At 38.9% G+C, this 24,692-nt stretch overlaps 1 protein-coding gene across 9 annotated transcripts in view; it reads left to right on the forward strand.

Moving 5' to 3' along the window:
* The window catches only part of LOC149003813 (uncharacterized), a 75,885-nt gene extending 51,718 nt beyond the window's left edge, over positions 1-24,167 (forward strand). For 5 of the 9 annotated variants that reach the window (XM_089138945.1, XM_089138946.1, XM_089138944.1 and 2 more), the window contains 12 exons: positions 3,536-3,670; positions 3,761-3,967; positions 4,446-4,568; positions 4,918-4,967; positions 20,555-20,720; positions 20,806-20,943; positions 21,171-21,293; positions 21,390-21,488; positions 21,817-21,906; positions 22,014-22,098; positions 22,259-22,389; positions 22,470-24,166. In XM_089138945.1, the coding sequence (XP_088995071.1) occupies positions 3,536-3,670; positions 3,761-3,967; positions 4,446-4,568; positions 4,918-4,967; positions 20,555-20,720; positions 20,806-20,943; positions 21,171-21,293; positions 21,390-21,488; positions 21,817-21,906; positions 22,014-22,098; positions 22,259-22,389; positions 22,470-22,625 (1,503 nt within the window). In that variant the 3' untranslated portion in view covers positions 22,626-24,166. Of the gene's footprint in view, positions 1-3,535; positions 3,671-3,760; positions 3,968-4,445; positions 4,569-4,917; positions 4,968-20,554; positions 20,721-20,805; positions 20,944-21,170; positions 21,294-21,389; positions 21,489-21,816; positions 21,907-22,013; positions 22,099-22,258; positions 22,390-22,469 lie in introns of all 9 variants that reach the window. The other 4 variants (XR_016170449.1, XM_089138950.1, XM_089138949.1 and 1 more) reach the window with 4 other exon arrangements.
* Positions 24,168-24,692: the final 525 nt, after the last annotated feature.

The raw sequence follows: 24,692 nt of genomic DNA on the forward strand, positions 1-24,692 counted from the left end.
CTAACCTAACCTGAATCATTCCATGCTTAACTGTACTAGCCTTAAAACACACAAACCCTAACTAGTGAAAATTCTGCAATTGCAGTCCTATTAATGCCCATCTCTAACCTGGCTGAACCCTAACATTAACAATAGTCCTTCCCCACACTTAGATACTATGGTCTAAACATATTAGAACTAGCTGTAGGGACTGATGTGAACACAGATTGGACCCCCAGTCAAGGCCTAAAGTGAGCCCCAAAAGCCATCTTAACATGCTGGCTGAACCCCCTCCAGGGGTACTTTGGTCATTTTTTGTCCCTTTAGGGCCAGGGTGCAACAGTTCGGTGAAATTCTCCGAAATTTCGGTGAATTTTGCCCATTTCGGTGATGGGCGAACCGAAATACACCACCGAAACCGACTTTACCATATGTTGCCGGAATTTCGCCGGAGAATCGACGATATTCCGGCGATTCTACTATTTTCAAACAAAAAATCTCGTTGGTGCGGTTTCTATCCTCTGAATCTCTGTTTAGGTTTTCTAGTTGAACATTTTATGTCGATCCGCAACTGCATATGTTCTTTTTTGATCTGAAAAACGAGAGATTATTTTCCGGGTGAAAGTTTTCCGCTGCTCTTCCCTGTATCTTTGTGGAAATTAAGTTTGGCTCGACTCTAGGGAACCACCGTCTTCCACAAAAATTCTAACATTGATGGAAGATCAACCTAGTGACCTTCGTCTTCCTCGCTGGACCAGACACCTGCAACTATGCACTTGATGCCAAAGTAAACACAAGATTCCAGCGGAGTACATCTGTTAGAACTTCAAGAGCACACAATAGCTTTTATGATTTTATCAACGTGTCCCATGTATGAGTAGGCTACACTAGTTTAGCCATCAGTCATCTATCGTTGAAGTGACAAGACACGTTTGCGTGGATTATTTGAGCGGTTCATCATAAATAAGAAGGACACGGCAGAAGACAGAAATAAAAAAAATAGTAAAAGCAACAGTCCTGTGTTTATATTTTATAGGAATTAAAAATGGCGACTCGAGTGAGCACAACGAAATTTCGGACCTTGTTTAGGGCTCAATATGGGTCTAGATGGAATCCTGTCGATCCAAGGGTTGTTGGATCTATTTATTTTATTTTATTTGGGTTAGTTGTGTGAGAGTTATAGTCTATTTTAGTTTCTTGAGTTGAAGTTGACTTACTCTAAGTCGTGGATAAGATGAGACTCTTTATCTAAAGGGGTTCTTATCTTTTAGGAGTTTGCTTGGAGTAAGAGTAGTCTTTTATAAGTAGAGTCCAATTCAAAGAGTCCTTGTAATGAGGTGGGATCTTTAATCTATAAAGGAATCCCACCTGTAGTCCAAGTCTTCTAAACAATTATATTCCAAATCTAGCGTTGAGGTCTTTAAGTAATTAGGTTCCATTTTGAGTGTTTTGGTCAAGAGTTGGGATTGTTATCCATTAGGGAGTCCCAACACAATTTAGAGTCTCTTTTGAAGGCTATAAATAGCTCACTAGCTCAATGTAATTTTCAGTTTTTGATTGAATAAAGAATTGAGTGTTTATAGCAGAGACATGGCAGAGTTCCTTTGAGGACCACCCTGCTGTTGTCTTGTTCTGTATTCTTCATGCGTTTCAATTCTGTTTGGCAACTCCTGCAGGCATCCTCAGCACTCAAGCAATCATTCCAGCAAGCATCCTCAACCTACAAGTACAGCACTTCCCCATACCTCCCCTGCCCCTCCCTTGTTCTCCACAACACCCCCTGCCCCTACCCTTTCTGTCACCTGTGCAGCAGCATTCCAAGAATGTAGAACTCCCCCATTCTCTCCCCTACCCTCCCATGATCCTATTAGGCCCCTCCCCCACCTATCCCCTAACGTCGTCACTCCCCCCTTCCCTCTTTGTCCCTATGGCTTCACTAGAACCCCACCCCCTGTGGTTTCCTTTTCCCAGCCCCTTTAGCCTTCTTTTCCCTTCCCCAAGGATCACCCCTAGCCGTAGGTCCTAGTCCTAGTGTTATTTACCCTATTACACCTAGTTTCCCTTGTCTAGAAAATCTCTGTACTTCATCTTCTTCCTTGGAATTCGGCAGAAATTATAACTCTGAAATCTGGACCTGTTCACACCTCTGACCTTACCTAATAGTTCTGAACTATAAAAATCCAGTTCTGAGATTACTAAAACAGAGGTCCAGACCTGTTCCTACCTAGGCCGAAACCCTTTGCAAGCCTTGATTCTGATTCTGTTACTAATTTCAGATCTGGAATCCCAATTACAGTAAGATTCAGATTTGAATTTCAGTTACAGCAGGGTTATCTGAAGTTCTTGAATACCCTAAGACCCCTGAAATACCCCACCCTTTGGCTGGAATTCCTGGGCAGCCCTAAAATCTAGGGAAATTACCTCAATAACCCTAGCCCTGGATTTGCGGTTACATCAGGGACCCTTGTGTGTTTTGAGTGCAATTTATCTGCTGTCCTTTGAGATGTTAACCCCAAACAGCATGGGTTTAATCTTGAAGTACTGCTGGTTCTATTTTAGAGGATCATGAAAACTATGCCCAGATCTTGAGTTACATCAACTGGGTGAGATTTGAGTGATGGGTCTAATCGAATATTTGATATTTATGTGGATACATTTGCAAGAGTTGAGTTAAGAGTTGCTTTGTAGGTAATAAAATCTGTTTCTTAGTTTACCAGTTTCTTTTGTTAGTTTGGTTTTCTTCTTTTTAATAGCATGTATTAGGATGACAATTTCAGATTGAATTATGAATTGAGCTTATGGTTTGAGAGGGCCTATGTGGTTGTATGTGAGTGCACTTTCTTCCCCCATGCCTCCTCTAGCCCCTCCCAAAAAAAAGAAGAAAATAAGAAGAAAAAAAATTCACCCTACTTCCTTTGCGATTTCCTTCATTTTGTTATTCTTCTAATGCTTCCTCCTGTGTGAAAGTCCATCATAGCAGATTCTTCTCAGTTCTGCACTAGCTTTCCTTGGAGATTTGAGTTTGGAAGTGTAAAAGTAGATAACTTTGATCCTAGTCATTCCAATCCCATCCTCATCACCAAGATAGCACATTTCTTTTTCCAACAATGTGCAGATCCATGTAGATGGAGACAGAAACAGCTACGGTTGTGAGTGAAAAATAGGGTGTGTTAGATTGAAGATGAAGAAAAGGTTTGTATTGTAATCTCATATATATTATTTTAGTATCGGGTAGTATTTTCTTTTCTGGCTAAAAAGCAACAGCAAGATAACATGGTTTTTTGTAATTTGGCTAAGGGAAAGAGTCTAACTGGAATTTTGTCAAAGTTTCAGGGGGGTTATTATTAATCGTCCCAATATATTTATGATAGTTGATGTTAGATTTGACCATCCCATTCATATCTATGTAACATGATTTGAGGTTGTCTCTAGAGCATCATAGTTAACAACTCCTTCATTTTAATAGTACTTTTTACTGAGTTTGTGCCCGTCTAACTTTGTTACTGTACTTCAAGTTCAATATCTGATCATGCTGGGTATTTGGAATTTCTATCAGGTCTTCCAGTTCTTTTTCTGCAAGAAACAATCAAAAAAGCGGCATATTCTAGTCCACTGTACTCATGGGCATAATCGGACAGGCTATATGATTGTTCATTATCTTATGCGGTCACAACCGATTTCTGTTTCAGAGGTAAGCAGCATTCTTTTTCTCTTGTTTGTTGTTTGCACTTCTGTTGATAAGCATGTTTATTTAATGATTTTGAGGTTGCTTTCTCTGCAGGCAATACAAAGATTTGCTAGTGCACGTCCGCCTGGAATATATAAAAAAGACTACATGGATACATTATACACTTTCTATCATGAAAGGAAACCTGAAACGGTCATTTGCCCACCAACCCCAGAGTGGAAGAGGGCTTCTGATTTTGACCTGAATGGTGAAGCTGTGCCAGATGAGGATGACGATGGTGCTATAGCTGTTTCTTTGCATGTATGCATTATTGATAGATTAACTAAGTTCCTACCTGTATCATTTTGCCATTTTATTGGAAGTCTTCAGTTAGGGTGGATAATCCAAGTATGGTACAATGTGTATCTAATAAAATCATGTCCTGATGTATTTATTTTACCAAAAAAAAAAAAAAAAAGACCTGATGTATTTATTGTACATGTTTGAGATGTCAAAGTAGCTATATCTATGCATACGATGTTCCAAAATAATTTTTTGGACTCATGGAAATCAAATTTATTAATAATAGGTGACTGGCTAATGGGTGATAGTTTTTTGTAAGTTGATTTTCTATTAATTAATTTAGAGGGTTGGTGTTGGGAAAACAATGTCAAACACGGATGGGCTATTTAAGCCATGAAAGTCAGAGGACGGGCATTTGCAGCTTATCTGTTTTCTTAAGGTTGCAAAATTCTTTGAAGTTTTTTCAATTTACCAATTGATAATTTTTTCTTTATAGCAGGAGGATCATGTAGAAAGTGAAATAATGACAAATGATGATGTAATGGGGGATGCAATACCTGCAGACCAGCAAGATGCAATGCGACAATTCTGTTATCACACTCTCAAATTGGGTACTGGGGTAGGTCCTCCAACAATTTCTGTCTTTAACTTGTTCTAGTTTTCTAGATGCAAGGCTTCTGTTGTCAGCGTTATTTCTTCTTCTTATTATTATTTTTTCTCCGGGTTATTTGTGACCTCGTGGCTGGGAAGTAATTGACCCAGCTGTTTGCTTAAGGCTGAAGCCTTTTCCTTTTGCCTCACTATTATATATTGAACCCCCATCCCTGCTTCAGCATCAGTCACCACCGTAATTGTATTACTTTTGGTGTCTGGTTGTACCACTTACGAGATGTTTCATCCTATAATTTGTTAACAGAAAGTTAGTTTGATCCCTACCTATTTTTATATATGCTTCTTCTGGTCATTAGGCAAAACGGATGTTGCAATTTCCAGGCTCACACCCAGTATCTCTCAACAGGTTTGACTTAGCACATCCTTGTTGGTTATAATGATTTACTTACCCAATTTTGGTTTACATGGCAAATTAAATTCATGCCTGGGTCGATATGGCATTACTACAGGAAAAATGAGAATGGTTGGTCTCTGCTTATATTTTGGGTACTGTTCAGTACAATATACAGTTCTCCTTTATTTGCATAGTGGTACTTCTTGGTTAGCTGTTGAATTTAGATTTTGTCTCACTAAACATTCATCTACGGATACACCTGCCTTTTAGATGCAAACATGAATTTGTTGATTCATTCTGGGGAACTTCGTAAAGGGACTCCTGGTCAAACTTGAGAAATGATTTTCTGTGTAGCAGATAATACTGTGTATATAAGTTTAGATGTTTGCGTCTGACTGCTAGTTCTTGCTGATGGATTTTTGTTTTATCACTACTCCAGCTCTGCCACAAAAAAATAAAATAAAAAAGAAAGAAATTATATCCCATGGCAAGTGTTTTCTTTTTTGTTGTTGGAGGGGGGGGGGATTAAGAAACCAATAAGGAATGTGATGGTTTGTGTTAATGGTATTACTGTGAAAAAGGCTAAAAGTAGTTTTCTACTTTTTTATTGTTTTACCTTCAGTTAATTGAGTGTCATTGCATGAAGCTAGGTGTCGCAGGTCTGAGATGTTACTGATATAGTGACATGTTTCTAAATTTCCTATGTAATTAGTTTAAAAACCATGGATATAGTAACATCTTTCTATTTTGTTATATAATTTGGTTGTGCAACTATCCTAAACTGAACCTGATACTACTATTTATGAGATGTGTAGGGGAGATGTGCAATTCTGCAGCTTTTCCTTCTCCTCACATATTCTTCTTCAGTCTCCCTCTCGTCCCTCCATCTTTTCTCTGGTTTTTGGGTTCTGTATTGCTGCTGTTACTTGGAATCCAAGCTTTGAACTCTGATCTTGTGTTAAGATAGCAGTCCGAATATTTGAGTCTTCTTTTGGTTTTTCTCCTTTTGCCTATTGCAGCAGTTGCTGGCATGCTCCCTGTGATTACTTCTAATCAGACAGTACGAAATATGCTCCCTGTGAATCTTCAAGGTCTGGTTCTGTATCTACCTTATGCCTGAGACAGCTGAATCTTTATTTTCGAAATCTGCTGTGTCTTCAAGTCTCATCGTGGTAGTGAGATTTGCTGAGTTTTTGAAGACTTACTCTACTAGATGTTGGCCGAACTTGAAACGTAATTTAAGCTGCCTCACTCTGGATTCATTTCAAAAAGTACCCCAATATGGCTGGCGGAACCCCTAAAATTTTGATTTTTTCTGCAGTCTGAAATCTGCATTTCAGGTGCCATTATTCTGACTCAATCAGTTTGTATTCTTTGGGGTTTATTCTTTTACTGTTATCAGTACTTTGCATCTAGTTACTTGGCTGTTCACAACCTTTGTAGGGAACTCTAAAATTTTGATGTTTTTCTGCAGTCTGAAATCTGCATATCAGGTTCTTTTTTTCTGACTCTTTCGAGTTTCTTCTTTTACTATTACCATTACTTTGCATCTAGTTACTTGGGTGTTGACAACCTTTGTAGGTTTAGATCTCTTTGCATTGCTTCTTCGGTTCTTCCTCTGGTCTCTAGTTTATTACTGCTGGGTCTGCATCTGTCAGTGGCTGATTCAAAGTCCTTAGCTGATTTGTTGACTATAGAAATTGCCTCAATCAAACTTAGTGGTGTAGCTAGTTGACCTATTATCTATTATGGGCCCTTGCTGTTAAGGAATATATTCATCCAAAGTGGAAAATTAAATATGTCGAGGAGAATCCTCCCTAAGACATTAAGTATATAACGGAGAATCCTCCCCAGGTCATTAAGTATATGGAGGAGTTCACAAAGCCATTGCCAAGATGGTAATCCTGAAAGCATTCATGGAACAAGAAGATTCCCGGGGCATAGTTAATGACTTTGAACTTGAACATGTTGACTTCATTATGCCCCCTTAGTTCTTTGAAAGTTAAGCCCCTAGACTTGAAGATTTGATCCCTACTGTTCCTACTTTTTCAATATTTTGCCTAGTAGTAGTGCTATCAGCAACACACCTGCTACCCCCCCCCCCCCCACACCAAAAATAAAATAAAATAAAATAAAAGAGCGCAAGATGCGAGGATGTATTCCCACTGAAAATTTTCAGAGGATTGATCTAGAGCCATATGATAGGCACATGAATCAAGAGATGAATGCTTTCAAGGAGGGGAAGAGTATGTTAATTATTTCCAGGGGTTCCATAGGGCCTAGGCTTATGCCCCACACCTTAGGACCCCTAATTCAACCAGGAGTTGTTTAGTAATTTTGCCCAACTTGTGATAACTAGTCTTGGGTTCCATAGAGTCTACGGTGGTGTCTGGACCTGAGATATATTTTACTTTTTTTTTCTTTTTCTAATCAGCATTTTGCAAGTTATTTAAGAGCCCTTGTTTATGTGTCATGTGAGATTCCCAGTTATGTTGGAATCCCCTAACTTGGGTCTAGTATAATCCTCCTTATTTTGAGGACTCCATTTCTATTCTCAGAATATGGATAGGTGTCCTCTCGAGTTAGTTATTTTCTTATTTGAGTCAATGTCTTAGTCAATTAGTAGTTGTGTTAGAATTGGTTAGTCAACTAGAGTTGTAATTGGTTTTCTAACATAGAGTCCTTTTTTATTTTCTTAGTTGAGGCTATAAATAAAGTTGTTAGATTTGCACAAGGATTGGATGGTTAGAGTTTGGAGTTTCCTTTTTCCATGCTTTCTATTTCTGGTTGTTTCTATTTTGGACAGAATATTTCTGTCTTTTTCCTTTTTTTTTTGGGAGGACAGAATTATTTGTCTTACAGGATTGTAATTTGAGAATTGAAGTGTGTAGATAAAGAGCCTATAATTCTCGGGAATTCATCCAGAATTTCAAGGTGCTGTTCTAACCTGCTGATTCTTCTTCTCTTCTTCTTTAGTCTTCTTTTATTCTTCTTCTTTCGAAATATCCTTTCACTTCCTATAGGTATTGCAATTCTAACATGGTATTAGAGCAGGTTTAATAAGCCTAGGGATTTTTTTTCTTCTTTCCTTCTCTTGACTATTCAGTTTTTCTTTCCTCCTGTGTCTACCTCTATCCATGTAATTAAGATCCTTCTTTACCAATGTAGGACATGATCTTTGTCTATCTAATATTGCTATTGAAGGCCCATAGGACGAAAGCTGTTTCTGCAATTATATGTTCAGTTTGTGATTTGGAGATATAAGATCCATTGAAATTCTTCTTGCCATTATTTGTTCAGTTTGTTATCTACTAGAGATACAAGATCCAAGGAAAATATTCCACTTTTCTGAGAACTGACTGCGTCTCTAGGGTGTCTTTCACTTTGTCCAATGGACTATGAATCTTGTGCACAACCTGCATTGACAGTTACTCATATTTTAGGGAAGCTCTTTTCCTGCAAATTGCTACTGTGAGACATTTTTTACTTATTACTACTGGTCCCATCTTGCTATTGTTGCGATGTCTTGCATATACTTGAGTAGCGTTGCTGGTTCCTCCCCCCCCCCTCCCGGGCCGCCCCCGCCCCGCCCTGCCCTTCGTATCGCTTGCTAGTTATCATAATCAACTGCAATCCTGTATCTTCTAATAAATAGAAAACTGTCATTGATTGGATCATATAATGCTGCCACTATTTCATTTAGTCTTTAAATTCTAGAAAGAACTTTTTGTTTTCCCTCTTACTACTGTGGAAGGATTTTGTGATGCTATATTGTGTATCAGCTGTTTGTTAAAATTAAGGAAAGAACCTGCTACCATTCCTTTTTTCTCTGACTCTCTGGCTTGCAATGTACTATGGATTACATACTTATAAGATGCTTTTGGATTGTAATGGTTACTACTTCCCGGTTGTTATTTATGCTGTTCTTGTGGGTAATATCCTTTTCACCATAATCAACCACAACCTCTTTTCTTCTGGTAAATAGGAATTTGGCATGAGTTTATTTCATTACTGCAGCCACGTTTTTCCCTGCTTCTCTGTCTACTAGAATCAACTGCAATTTTGTTATTCTTCTAGTGGATGAAATATTAATAATCATTAGTTTTGTAGTAATTTTCTGTTAATGGCTACTTTTTGGATCTTTGGGACATACTACTAGACTTCTAGTTAATGGCTCTTTCTTTGATATTGGTTGGTGCTTCCGTTACTGCTAAGTGGTTTACTGCTTTTACTATTACACTTTTGAATTGATGCTAGTGGTTCAGAATTTTCTACTGTAATTGTAGTATTGTACTTGGATCATATGGTATTTATTGACCTAGAAAATCTTATGATAGAGTCCCTGGAGCGTTAATTTGGCAAGTATTAGAGAAAATAAGTGTTGCAAGTAAATATGTAGATATTGTTAAGGATATGTATGACTAGTGAGAGAACAGTGGGGGGACAAAGTAATGATTTCTCAATAACAGTTGGGCTACATCAAGGATCAACGTTAAGCCCATATCTATTTGCATTGGTAATTGATGAATTAACCAAAGACATTCAAGATGAGGTCTCCTGGTGTATGCTTTTTGCTGATGATATTGTATTAATTGATGAGACCCAAGTGGGGATTAATACCATTTTAGAATCATGGAGAGTAGCTTTGGAATCAAAAGGCTTTAAACTAAGTAGATCGGAGACAGGATATCTAGTTTGTAACTTTAGTCATGATCGGGCAGACGATGAGGTGGTGATACTTGACGATAAGGAGATTCCTCAGAGTGATTGTTTTAGGTACCTAGGATCAATCATAGTAAAAGAGGTGATTTAAAGGATGAGGTTTCCTAAAGAATTAAAATAGGGTGGAAGAAGTGGAGACGAGCATCCGGGGTCTTGTGTGATCGGCGTGTTCTATTAAAGCTTAAAGAAAAATTTTATGGGACCGTTGTCCGACCAGCTATGATGTACGGTGCAGAGTGTTGGGTTGTTAAAAAGAATCATATAGATAAAGTCAGTGTAGCAGAAATGAGGATGCTAAGATGGACGAGTGGCAAAACTAGGATGGATAAGATAAGAAATGATAAGAGGAAATTTTGGTCCCCCCCCCCCCCCAACTTTTGAAGGGCAAAATTGTAATTTCAATTATACACATAACAAGCAAGGTTAAGGTCATCTAACAATAACTCTTAATTGAAACTTTACAATGTGAGTGTTGGACAACCTAAATGTAAGGTGTGGTTTTTTGAGGGGGTGCCACAAGTTTGACACATCTTTCAAGGGGGTTACATGTAAAAGAATACCCGTATCAAGGTTATGAATATAGATATGTATTTCAGAATGAGCTTTTAACTATAAATTTAACAGTGTGAGTTTTGGTGGACCTAAATTTAGGATATAAATTTTTGGAGGAGCTGTCTCATGAAATTAGAGGTGAAGAAAGTGCAAAACCAAAGGTGAAGGTGAAGAAAAAGTGAAGAAGAGAAGTGAAAAGGAGGTCGGAGAGTTACATTGATAGCTCTACCTCTCACATGCTGTTTTATTAGTTGCTGAAAACAATCCAGATTAACGATATTTCCTAATTCTGGATGCACTTTTATAACAATAAGGAAAGTGAATAAAGTCTGATCAGAATAAAATCACATCTTATCCAATCTAGGGTGGACTCCACATAATGTGGTTGCCATTTATAAAATGGTAAGTCATGCATATCTTAACACACCCTCAAGCTGGAGTATACATGTCAAATGCTCCGGCTTGGAACAACAAGAACATATATCAAAGGACCTCTCCTAATCTTGAGCGCAAGTAGTAGTAGTAGAGCACTGAGAGAACTCCCAGAGATATTCAACAACTGAATATTCTTCATGTTGAACGGACCACCCAACAATGAGGACAATAGGCAGCAGTGAACATGAACCCCATCCTCATTAACTAGCAATTGTCTCAAAAATGTTGCATCACAGGAAGTATTAGGTAGGAATTTCCACAAAAGAAGATAAACATGCAACTCCAATGTCCCCAGAAGAAGAGAAAAAGTGTAGCTCCAATGTTCGCACATAAGCTTTTCACAAGAAGGCAAGGATAGGTAGTAGGTAGTAATTGTACTGAACCAAAGGCAAAAGCAGAGCCTCAAACAAGGTTTCTGTAAGTCAAATATGGGTTTCTATGAGCCAAATGAACAATATAGGTTTTGTAGACGAAGTAGGTAGGTGAAAGGAAATATGTTTTATTGTAGATGAAGTAGGTGGTTGGTTGTGATAGAATATCATCTTAGGATAAAAGTCTCCACAGGCAATAGTCTAGTCTTGAGTAGATATAGAATAACTCTCAAATCTGCCACTTTACATGTATCATTATACATGGACAAGTAAGAAGCAAAATCTCAAGACAACCAACAAATAAAAGCCTGATATATCTGTAATCATCCCATGGCAATGACAAGACAAATCCCAACTTGACGCAATTCAAAGTTTGCTAGAATGGCAATTAGTAGTTATCACCAAGCAAGTGCAACATAGAAAGTAAACATAAATAATGGCAGTATTGTAAATAATCAGAATATGTTCAAGGGGCCATCGGTAAATAAGCAAGTAATAGGTTATGAACGAAATTAGATTTATAAATGTAGGATAACTTGGAAGGAGAAATTCTTAAATGGAAAGATGTAAATTATCTGAGAATGATGGAGTAATAAATTAAATATGAAAATACAGAAGGAAACAAGAGGCGTAATTTGACCTCCTTGATGGTCATACAACCAGTAAGCAACCACTATGAAAATAGGATATAAAAGGTGGAATCAAAGAAGGGCATGGCTTAGGAAAAAGAGAATAAATAAGAATATTGGGGGATTAATAATAGAATGTGATGGTACAACAAAAAGTATAAAGGGAATTAGAATTTAGAAATGCATGAGGTTGCCTGTACAACATAGACTTGTGGTCTTGGATATGTGTCTAACCCCATAAACTCATAAAAGACGCAAGGTTAACTATCACAGGATAAGACAATGAAACTTGAAAGGTGAGTGCTTGAAATCTTTTGCTAATGAAGTAGTCAAACAAGGAAAGTGGGGTTTTGAGAGGGACACTAATGCGATGTAGAATGAGATGGCTATATGTATCAAGAAGGTGGCTAAAGATGTCCTAAGTGAAAAAAAGAAAAAGAAAACCCCATTCTTATAGGTGGGATAGTGAGGTTCAAGCTATCATTAGGAATAAAAAAGCTACTTTTAAGACATGACAAAGAACTAAGGATGTTGAAGATCTTCAAAGGTGTACAAAGGTGTACGTTGGTTGGAAATGAAGCTAAGAAAATTGCGGGAAAAGTGAGGGAGAAGAAGTATGAAGAGTTATACAATAAGTTGGGCACGAAGGAAGGGGAAAATCTATTTATAAGATAGCTAAAATAAGGGATAGGAAGATTAGAGATCTTGACCATGTTAGATGTATTAAAAATGGTGATGGTAAAGTACTAGTATGTGATGAGGATATTGAGAAACGATGGGAAATCTATTTCTTTAGTTTACTAAATGAGCATGCTTCAAATACCTTTGATTCGGACGATAACACCATTCACCAAGGCACCAATTTTCAAACATATATGCAGAGAGTTTTGATGTCCGAAGTAAAAGAAGCACTAAGGAGGATGAAACTAGGCAAGGCACAAGGTCCTGGATTCCTGATGAAATCCCAATAGAAGTATGGAAGAGCTTAGGAACCCGCGGTCTAGTTTGGTTGACTAAGTTGTTTAATAAGATTATGAGCACATGGAAAATGCTAGGTGAAGGGAGGAGAAGCATTGTGGTTCCAATTTATAAATTAAAGGAGATATTCGAAGCTGTAAAAACTATAGAGGCATTAAACTAATGAGCCATACTAAGAAATTATGGGAGAGAGTAATTGAAAACCATTTGAGACACTTAACCACAATTTCGGGAACCTGTTTGGGTTTATCCCGGGAAGGTCTAGAACGGAGGTTATTTACCTAATTAGGAGACTTGTGGAAAGGTATAGAGAGTGTAGGAAAGACCTTCATATGGTATTTATAGACCTAGAAAAAGCTTATGATAGAGTTCCTAGAGTGTTAATTTGGCAAGTACTAGAGAAAAAAAGTGTTGCAAATAAATATGTAAACATAGTTAAGGATATATATGATGGTTCAGTGACAAGTGTAAGAACAATGGGGGGACAAAGTAATGAATTCCCAATTGCAGTTGGGCTACATCAATGATCAACTTTAAGCCCATATTTATTTGCACTTGTAATTGATGAATTAACCAAAGACATTCAAGATGTGGTCATTTGGTATATGCTTTTTGCTGATGATATTGTTGATAGATGAGACTCAAGTGGGGATTAATACCAAGTTAGAATCATGTAAGACATCTTTGGAATTAAGAGGCTTTGAATTTAGAACGAAGACAAAATATCTAGTTTATAACTTTAGTCATGATCGGGCAGATGATGAGGTGGTGATACTTGACGATAAGGAGATTCCTCAAAGTGATTCTTTTAGGTACCTAGGTTCAATCATAAATAAAAGAGGTAATATAGAGGCTGATGTTTTCCAAATAATCAAAATAGGGTGGATGAAGTGGAGAGGTGCGTTTGGGGTCTTGTGTGATTAGCGTATTCCATTAAAGCTTAAAGGAAAATTTTATAGGACTGTCATTTGACTAGCTATGTTGTACGGTGTTGAGTGTTGGGTTGTCAAAAAGAATCGTATAAATTCAGTATAGCATAAATGAAGATGCTAAGATGGATGAGTGGCAAAACTAGGAAGCATAAGATAAAGAATTGTCATATTAGAGTTGGTTTGGGAGTTGCTCCCAAAAGTGATAAGCTTCGGGAAAGTCGTATGAGGTGGCACGACCGTGTTCAACGGAGACCTATAAATGCCCTTGTACAGAGAAGTGATATAATCCAGATTGAAGGAACTAAAAGAGGTAGGGGTAGACCTAAGATAACCTTAAGAGAATTGGTGAGAAATGATATGCATAGCTTAGGCCTTGTATCTAGCATGACCTCAAACAGAATTGATTGGAAGGCAATAATCCATGTAGCCGACCCCATTTAGTTGGGACAAGGCTTATTGTTGTTGTTATTGTATGAGGTTGTCCTCAGCCTTCTGTTACCAGATCCAAGAGAGGAAGGGGCATAATCTGTTCTTGTAAAACCACTTAGAACTTTTCAATATTTTGCAACCAGCCACAACCTTACCTAGCGAGAAGATAATTATCTTCCCTCTACTTGTTCACAACCAAACATAAATTGCAAGAGAAAACAAGGATAATCGACACCGAGTGCCTTGAATGAGCAAACTGGTTCAACGAATCAATAAACATATAAGAAAGCGTAAAGTAGGAGCTGTCATTGACTCCACAAGACAGCATATACTCTTGTACCCAACCTTCAAACTAGAAAATAACATAAATCATAGCAGCAACAGCAGCAGAAAAGGATCAGAAATTTTCTGGCGGATTCAAGAACCTGATACGTCAGAGGAGTATTCTGCTTCACTAGAACATGAGAAACATGCCAGCGGAAGGATAGATGAATTTTTAAAACAACCCGGAATATCAACTACAGCAGGAGATCTCCATCTTTCTTGCCATTTGGAACCAAAAAGGTAAAACAGGTGTTTTTCTGGTACCGATTTAGATTGTAGCAACCCATGTAATCTTCTTGGAAACCCTGGTTCATCTTCTTCTAAGAATGAGGGTTTCATTCTTCAAACTAAAAAATAAAAACCTGAACTGAAAAAGTAAAAACCTTAACTGACCCACAGAACAGCAATGGATATTGCTCCAATCATGGGGGACTAATTTCAAACGACCGAGATATTGATTTTTTGCAAAACCAGAATGAAACCTTCGGGATTTCGAAATAGTTTGATGTTTCGGTTGATTACTCCTTGTAAGATCCTCTCTCTCTCTCTCTCTCTCTCTCTCTCTCAGTCAAAACTATGAAATATCGTAGGAATGGATCTTTCCGCCCTGGTTTTGCTGCTTAGGTTTTGATCAATATTTGCTGATCTCTCTTGTATTTGGTGATTTCTACCTCATTTCCCCTACTTCCACAGTTCCTTTGCCTTCAAACACCTATTTTGTTCCTCCTTTGCCTTCAAATGCCTCTTAAGCCACAATAGCTATTCATGGGCCCAAGCCCAAAGTATAAAGAAAACTCCAAGGCCTAAAGTGATATGAGGCCTCTGCGCAGCCTCGAGTTGCTGCCCCCCGAACCCCCGTGTCCATCGCCAACAAAATGTCAAGTATGAGCCATACCCAATAGTTCCAAAATTTCTTCCTTCGGTTTTTTTTTTTTTTTGGGGTGGGGGTGTTATGCCTTAATTGATTTTGTATTGTTTTGAAATTAATAATGTTTAGTCTAAGACTATCATCTATGACTGCGTGTTGTTGATTTTTTTTTATTTTTTTTGATGAATAAATAATTATATTAAAAACAACTAGTAGAATAAAAGATGAATTGAGATCCCATAAACTAACAATTAACCTATTTCTAGGGGAGTCAATCACAGGGGGTTGGGGAATAGACAGCAATCTGGAAGATAAATCAAGGTAGATGGCACTCCAAATCAAGTCAAGTGAGCGAGATTTGGAAGTCTATCTATTAATGTTACGCTCCCACCAAAGATGGTAGATGGTGGCACCAAAAACTAGCTTGCCAAGGCGATCGCAAATAGAGTAACTAGCAAAATTTCTCAAGGTCCAAGACCAATCCCGAGCAAAACCATGAGATCATCTAGAGCGGGGCCAGATGGAGGCTAGGGCTCTGTCCCATAGGGACTGGGAAAGGGGGCAGGAGAAAAAAGGTGCTTAATTAATGTTCTCAATGGCATTCCAACAAAGGGAAAAGTTAGGGATGGCAGGGATATGGCGGCTAATGAGCAATGATTGGGTAGGGAGGGCAAGGTTGAGAGCCCTCCAGAGAGTTAGGGAATGGCGGGGGATGTGACCTTTAAACCAAACCAACCGGGACCAGGGAACAGGGGGTGATGGGTACGAAGGAGGTTCCAGGCGGAGGCAGTGGTGAAGGATTTTGTAGGGGAAGGGGACCAAATAGTGGAGTCATGCGGCTGACAAAGGATAGGGGTGGGCATTCCAAACATGTGTGAGGCGGGGGTGGGGGAGGGGGGGACCAAGATCCATTGGAGATGAAGGCATCAAGGGTGATAGACTTGGGATTCAAGTCTCATAGACAGTGCGAGGGCCGAGGAGAGAATAGAGAACGCCCAACAGATGTCAGTGGTCAAGCCAAAAAAGAATGGAAGATCCAAGCGAGATCTGGATGGAGATAGCAGTGAGAGCCCAAGGACAAAGGAGAAGGATTTTCCTCCAAATCCAGGATGGATTAGGAGGACAAGAAACTGTCCAAAGGGAATCCTACTTGAGAAGGTAGGAGTAGACCCACAAAACCCAAATTGAATCATGCTTAGATACAATCTTCCAGATGAGCTTCAAAAGGCATGCCATATTGACATCAAGGATTCGACAAATCCCGAGATCTCCCTCGGATTTGGGACGACATACAGAGTACCAAGAGATGGGATGGAGGAAGCTAGAGGATTCTTGGCCTTTCCAGAGGAAGGCACAGAAGAGGGATTCCATGGACTGGATAATGGATTTGGGAATGAAGAAGGTACCACTCCAATACAGGTAAGAAGCTTGGAGTACGGATTGAATGAGCACGACTCTTCCCATAAAGGATAAAAGCTTTCCTTTCCAGAGTTGGAGCTTTTCCTTATATGGTCGAGCATGGGAGAGCAATGGTGGCGGGTGAGCCTGCCGGGAATGAGGGGGAGGCCAAGGTAGGTCACAGGGAAGGAGCCAGGGCTAAACCCTGATAGCTGCAGGAGAGGCACGAATGGAGTTCGTGATTCCAGAGAGAAAAAGAGTAGATTTGCTAATATTGACACGGAGGCCGGATAGAGATTCAAATGAGGAGAGGGAGGAGACAATGGTGGATATAGATTGGTGGTCGGCCTTGGAGAAGATCATGAGATCGTTCGCAATGGCAAGATGGGAAAGATTGGAGGATTTGCACTTAGGGATGGGAGAGATTAGGTGCTGATCCGTGTTGAATTGAAGGATGCGGGAGAGAACTTCAACAGCAAGGGAGAAAAGATAAGGGGAGAGAGGGCAACCTTGGTGGATTCCCACCCTCAATGGGAAGTATCCAGCAGGGAAACATTAGTGATGATGGAGATGTGGGGGTTAGAGATACAAATCTCTATCCAATGAATAAAGGACGGAGGAAATCTCATAGCGGAGAGGACCTCACTAATGAAATCCCAATGAATAGAATCGAAGGCTTTATGAAGGTCAACTTTCAGGAGAGTAGTTGAAGAATGGGACGATCTGTCGAAACCTCAGACAATTTTTGCACAAAGGATAATATTATCCGAGATGCTACGACCCGAAATGAAAGAAGATTGGTTGGAGCTCACAAGAGAGGGGATAATCTTCTTAATCCGGTTAGCAAAAATCTTGGAAATGAATTTGTAGATGACATTGTAGAGGGAGATGGGGCGAAAATCAAAGAGGGCAGAAGCACCAAGCTTTTTGGGAATGAGACAGATGCAAGTTTGGTTAATGGAGGAGAGCTGAGAAGGATTGAAGAAAAAATTGCGGATGACAAGGACTAGATCGTTAACAATGAAGTCCCAAGTAGACAGGAAGAATCCTATACTAAACCCATCAGGGCCAAGGGCTCGGTTGGCTTTGTGAGACCGGATGGCAAAGGTGATTTCCTCAGGGGTAGGGATGGATCAGAGAAAACTTGATCTGACAGCGAAACAAGTTTGTTAGTCGGGGGGGGGGGGAGGGAGGGAAGGCCAGGTAAGGAGAGAGGGAGGGGAAAGAAGACTGGAGAAGAAGGAGACTACCTCATTCTTGATACTGGGAAGATCCGAGATCCAGCATCCGCTTCTAGAGAGGAGATGGGGAATGGAATTGAAGTTCAGGCAACCTTTAAGGGAGCGATGGAAGAAGGCAATATTGGCATTCCTAAGGTCAAGCCATTTGATTCTCGCTTTCTGCCGAAGGAAACTTTCCTCCTGAGAGGAGAGGGAAGAGAGGGAAGCGGAAAGCGCACTCTCTCTTCTTCAGCAAGAGAAGGTTCGAGGGGCTCACATGGAGGAGATGTTGGACACCTTGGAGAGATTAGAACAGCAGGTGGAGACTTCAGAGGAGATATTACCGAAGGTGGAGGAGTTCCAAGATCGCAGGGCAAGCTTGGTATTTTTGAGCTTGCGGTCCAAGGCAATGAGAGGGAGAGAATTGCAATGCACCGGCTGGTTCTAGGCCTCGGTGACAATGGGGATAAAAGAGGGGCTAGATGCCCACATGTCAAAGAATTTGAAGGGCTTGGGGCCAGAGGAGAGAGGGTCAAGGAGATGGAGAATGCATGGGGAGTGGTCGGAGAGACCGGGAGAGGAGAAGTTGGCATGGGAGGTAGGAAAGGAGGAAAGCCAGGACTCATTAACCAGAAAGTGGTCGAGCTTGGAGGCGATGCGGGCATCGCCGATTCTCCTGTTCTGCCACGTGAGGAGATGGCCAGACCAGCAAAGATCGGGGAGGCCGGAATCCTCAAGGCAAGAGTTGAAAGCATCCACAGCCACCGGGTTAGGGTGGGACCCCCCAACCCTCTCATGTGAATGGCGGACAATATTAAAGTCACCACCAACCCCAAAGGGAGCCCCCCAGGAAGAAGCCACGGAACGGAGATCCACCCAAAGAGGGGAACGCTCGAGAGACCTATTGAAGCCATAGATAATGGTAAGGAAGAGAGGAGAGGAAGAAGGAGGAGTAAGATGGAGGTGCATGAACTTTTTTTTTATTATTGCTACCAAATTTATAATTTTTTTATTTTAAAAATTATGTTATTCAAAATACATATGTATACAAGTTAATATATGTGAGACACCGTTACTTGATCTTGTTGGTCATTTTTTTTTGTTGACATGTTCTATATGTAACCGTTCTATCAAGCAAGTCATGTATGCTGATGATTCTATGCATGTGTGCAATACAATTTGTACCTCTTGGAACCAATCATTTGTTATTATTCTTAAATGATATCATTGCAATGGTTTTCTGCCAACTTCCATTGTGTTTATTATGCTTTAAATAGGTAGGAGACAATAAATCAGATGAAATAGTGGCCATATAAGCCTCGAAACCTATGGCTGAAACCTTGCTCGAAAAGTACATTTCGGTCAAAACCTCGAGATTTCGGTTTTTGGCCAGGTTGAAACTGGCCTCGAAACCGAAACCTCAAACCTTGGCTCCGATACCATTTTAGTTTTATGAAACTGGAGCCATAAAATGTTTAGAACCAGAAAGGGGTAAGAACTGAAGAAGAGAAGTGAAAAGGGAGAGTTGCATGGAATAGCTCTGTCCTTCACATGTTGTTATATTAATAGCTGAAGAGAATCCAGATCTAGGACACTTCCTAAATCTGGTTACACTTAATATAACCAAAAAGGAAACTAAACTCTGAAAGTTCTGCTTGCTAGTCAAGCTACATAAAAATAGAGACTGCAGAAAATAGAAGGTAATCTCTTGATCTAATAAATAAAAGCTGAGGAAATAAAATAAAGTCTGGGGGGAATAAAATCAGATTTTATCAAATCCAGGGCAGACCTCACATAATGTGGTTATCGCTGAAGTTGTAAGTCATGCATATCTTGACAAACTCAACTAGAGAATGCATCACAAGTGGCCTAGAATCCTATCTCACAGTATCTACCAGGCAGATGAATAAAATAAGAGAAAAAAATGATCTTGTCTTACCCTGTCATTAAGGAAGACTTAACCAGCTAACTCTGGCCCTACAATCTTTTGCACAAAGGCCATACTAAAACCAACCAACCAATTTTAAATTGGGTTTGCAGGCTAGGGGTTGATGGAATGGAATAGAGAATGAAAAGTAGCTTATGCATGTCACCGCGGTACAGTTCTTAAAGACTGCACCTCAGGATCGGAGATTGGAGTAGACACGTACATTGAAACCAATTTTTTTTCTTGGTCAGAATTGAGTATTTGAGTTGAACCAAATGTGGACTGGACATGTATGGATGCTACCTTGGGGTTTATCTACCCACGAGCTTGTGTAAACCATCCAACAGGCAACATGGAGAAACTATGTGCTGCTGTGCCAGTTCAGATTTCTTATTGGGTTACAGGACACAAATTTTCATTTTGCTGAGTATACAAAATTATTGCTCTTGTATTTTTGGTAGTTTGGTGCGAAGGATAGTTGAAATTATGGCCTCTTCTTTGAAAGTGTTGGTCGTTGCCAAACAAGCAATCCTTTTGGATATTATTCAGATATTGTTTCTTCTGAATAGTTGTTTGTACAGTTGCTCTTGTGCTAAGATTTAGCTTCATTTTTTTATGAATATCTACTCAATTCAGTTACCTAGTATAACATTCTTTTTCTGCTCATTTTATTACACAATTTGTTTGGGGTTAGTTTTCATCGTTCTGATGTATACTTGTGTTCTAATGATTCCCTACAAATCAATCATGTAAGGGACATCTGTATATTCGAGTGATTTACATATAATTTATGTGTTTGTTTTATATTATTCAGGGACAATTTACAGTTATTAAGGCAACGTTATTACTATGCAACATGGAAAGCTGATGGGACACGCTACATGATGCTTTTAACATACGATGGATGTTACTTGATTGATAGAAATTTCTGTTTCCGAAGGGTGCAAATGCGGTTTCCAACAAGAAGCACAAATGAGGTGGTAAATTGCTGCCCTGAGAAATTGAAATTTATGTTATGTAATGGAGAATTGTGCTTAATCTAATTTATAACATTTTTCTTTTAAGGGTCTAGCCGAGAAGACTCACAACTTAACATTGCTTGATGGTGAGATGATAATCGACACTCTTCCAGATACCCAGAAGCAGGAGAGAAGATACTTGATCTATGATATGATGGCAATTAACGGGGTGTCTATTGTAGAGGTTAGATATATCTATATAAACTTACTCTGACAATAATTCTCAAAATTGACAAAGGCTTTTTCACTGGAATGGATTTAAAACACTAAATGGCTTTTTGAGTTTTGGTATTATATAATTTAAGTGTTCTTTGACTTGCAAAGATTTCTCTCTTTCCTTTTTGGTGATTATTTTCTATTGCTGCTTTTTGCTCTTCAACTACAAAGTAATGATCCTCAAATATCATGCAGCGGCCCTTCCATGAAAGGTGGAAGATGCTTGAAAAAGAAGTGATTGAACCTCGAAATGTTGAACGACAGCATATACATCATAGTAGATATCATTACTACAGATATGACCTGGAACCGTTCAGAGTATGTTGTAGAACTAAAATTATACTACCTACTGATGTGGTTTTCATCCCAACCTTGTCGTTATTAATGGGTATTGTTGACTGCCTATGGAATCAGGTGAGGAGAAAGGACTTTTGGTTGCTATCTACAGTTAACAAGGTTTTAAAGGAATTTATCCCAAGGCTATCACATGATGCAGATGGTCTTATCTTTCAGGTATTAATCGTATATTTTGGCATCAAGCAATACCTTGGTGTAAAATACATATACATACACGCACACACATATGTGGTCCATAGATGTGGACTAAGACTGCATGATATATTCCTGTACACAGCAATTATAGCTCCCAGCTCATTTTGTTACATGAAAACTGATTTCTGGACCCTACTTTTTCATTATTTATTGACTAATAGTTTTTTTTTTTTTTTTTGGTAAAGATTGACTAATAGTTTAATTCAATACTAAAGATAACTAGACAATTTATTAAACTTATCTCTTTGTTTGGTTTTATTGCTATTTATTGATTGACCTTCTCTGCCAGGGATGGGATGATCCTTACGTTCCTCGTACCCATGAAGGCCTTTTAAAGTGGAAATACCCCGAAATGAACTCGGTTGATTTTCTATTTGAGGTTTGTTGCATTGAATTTGTCAAGTTATGCTCAGCATTTCTCAAGGACGGACAGTTTACCTGTCTGTTTTATGTTGCTTAACAATAGAGAGGTGCATGTTTGTACAGGTGGAAGATGAAGATAGACAGTTACTTTATCTTCATGAACGAGGAAATAGGAAGCTAATGGATGGAAATCGAGTTGTGTTTGAAGGTTGATATGAATTTTCTTTAATTCCTTGTAATTTTCGGAAAGCAAGTTTTCTATAGCTAAGAAGTTTGGTGCTTATTATCGACACTCTATGGCACAATATGTTTCTCTTTATAGACTCCTGTTAAAGCTGATATTGAGCTTCATGCCCTGTCTATTACAGGTGAATCAGATCCCTCTGCATATTCAGGGAAGATCATAGAGTGTTCATGGAATTCTGAGGTCAATGTATGGGTTTGTATGCGCATAAGGGTAGACAAATCAACTCCAAATGACTTCAATACTTATAAGAAGGTACATTAAAGTCATTTTTTTAGTCTGTATGTTAAGCATGATTTGGGTATTGCACTAAGCTGCTTTTTGATCGAGGACAGGTGATGCGAAGCATAAAGGATAACATCACAGAAGATGTCTTGTTAAATGAAATTGGTGAGATTGTTCGCCTACCCATGTATGCAGATAGGATACGGAATGATAGCAAAGCTGCCCAAATGCACCACCAACACTCAAATTCAACTCGACGAAGATGAAAATTGATGTACACAATGTTGATTGGTGTTGCAGAAAATAGTGATGATGCTGCACTGCTGTAGAAAAGTGTAATTAGTATTCAATTTATACCTGTAGGTGGTCTCAAAGCGTGTACTCACACTGGTGAGTTGCTTGCATGATCTAGTGGTTACCTGCAAGCCTAATTGTTCCTTTCCTGCTGGTGTTTTTAGATTTTTAAGCTAACCTTTTAGTGTTCCCACTTGCCGTGTATATTAGCAATTCATTCGGTAGTGATAGCGATTGCAAGATTAGTTGAGGGCAAGCTATATGTTTCAGCAATTAGCATAAAATATCTGTTCTGCACATCTTTCCATTGTTCTATTTAGGTTTCTTGTGCAGCTCACCTGGCACAGGTTTTCACAGGAAAGGGACTGATTTCAGATAAAGTGGAATTTATTTTTCTAGATATCCATGTTCGACCGCTCCTTCAAATGATCTGTTACAGCAACCCATGGATTGTGGTATTGATGTTGGTTCGATATGTTTTGAGAAGGGTTCCAATCCCTGGCTGATCAAGATCGGGCGTTGGATCAAGGATGAACGAGAAAAGAAAATAAGTCAAGTTCATTACCTCTTTATTTTTCTGATAGAGGTTCATGCTTGTATCTGCTTAGAAACTTCTACGGTACCTATTCTATTCGAAAAAAAAAGTGTTTTTAATTTTATTTTTATTTTTTGTCTTTTCCTCCACCGATTCTAAATCTACTTCTATTTTTTATTTCTTGTTGTGTTTTGTTAGTCGGATCGGTAAAAGAAAAAATCGAAACGGATCGTTGAAAAATAAAAATGGAAACGATCTTTGTTCCCCCAGAATCAAAGGGCACACATGCAGAGAGAGAGAACGGGTACTCCTTCCTTCTCATGTACTTATCGTGGAAGGTTGTGAGAAAGGATTTGAGTTCTGCATTTAAAAAGATGAACTGCACGTGCGAGAACAGGAAAAAGTTTCAGTAATATGAGTCAAAAGTTGTAGGCACACGTGTTCGGTCAAATGCCGAAGAGAAAAGCGATGCGTGGTCGCAGATGCAACCAAGGAAGATAAGAACACACCGGCCTCGAATCTGTGGTGCTGATCATGATCCGTAAACACAGAGGGAGGAAATCATCATCAAGGTTTTCTTGTTTGGTTCCAAATGAGTGTTTAAGAATGATAGTCATGATGATTATTATTCAATGTTTGAATCTCCTAATCTGTAGCAATAGTTTTACATTGTCCACCTTTCAAGTTTCATGTGTGACACTAGGGAGGCTCTGGAAGCTTCAACCCCACAATAGAATGCTATCCTGGTCTTTCTCTCCCTAACTAGATCTTATCAAATATATAATCAGCATAATAATGACAATAATCTTATATTTCTGGGATTTATTTTGAGATGGTGTTTCCATTTGAAACCAGATTGACACCCTTACCTTTATCTCAAAGATCCACCCTGGAATAATGTTGATACAGATTGATGTGATTTTTAAAAAGTTTCCACTTCAATTCTTCCCATCCAACCCAATAGGAAATTACAGTTAGGTGATATCAGATTTTTTTTGATCGATACCAATGCATAATCAAAAATGATATACAATTTTATAGGATAAAGTGTTTGTTAGAAACTCAAGAAATATTTGATATTGTAAACTAAAGTTGAACTCCCTATCTCACAGAAAGGGGGTCAAGAATTGCTTTTTAACCAATGTATATCCAATTGCTCAAAGTCCTGTCACCTTAGGGGTGCTCAACCCACAGGTCCTTTTTGTATTGAATGTTGCAAGTATGGTGAATGATCAGAGGTTTTATTTGGCTTGGAATAATTCTGTTTCGATGAGAGCAGCAAATGTTGTTATTCATGCTTTAGCTAGGCGGGCTCTAACTGTGGTAAACAGTACAGATTGGCACTTTGCAACTTAATGGCTTTCTCGAGTTATGCTCTATAGAAGGTTCTTGTAATCCTTGGCCTTTCTTTCAATGAAATTTTTACTAATTAAAATAATTAAATAACCCAATTAATCATAAGTTCATTTTGTTCAACTCATTTGCAACACAGTTTAAGTTCAAT

Source organism: Hakea prostrata, chromosome 10 (assembly GCF_041222555.1).
Source record: "Hakea prostrata isolate BN-2017 chromosome 10, UWA_Hpros_2, whole genome shotgun sequence".
Taxonomy (NCBI): Eukaryota; Viridiplantae; Streptophyta; class Magnoliopsida; order Proteales; family Proteaceae; genus Hakea; species Hakea prostrata.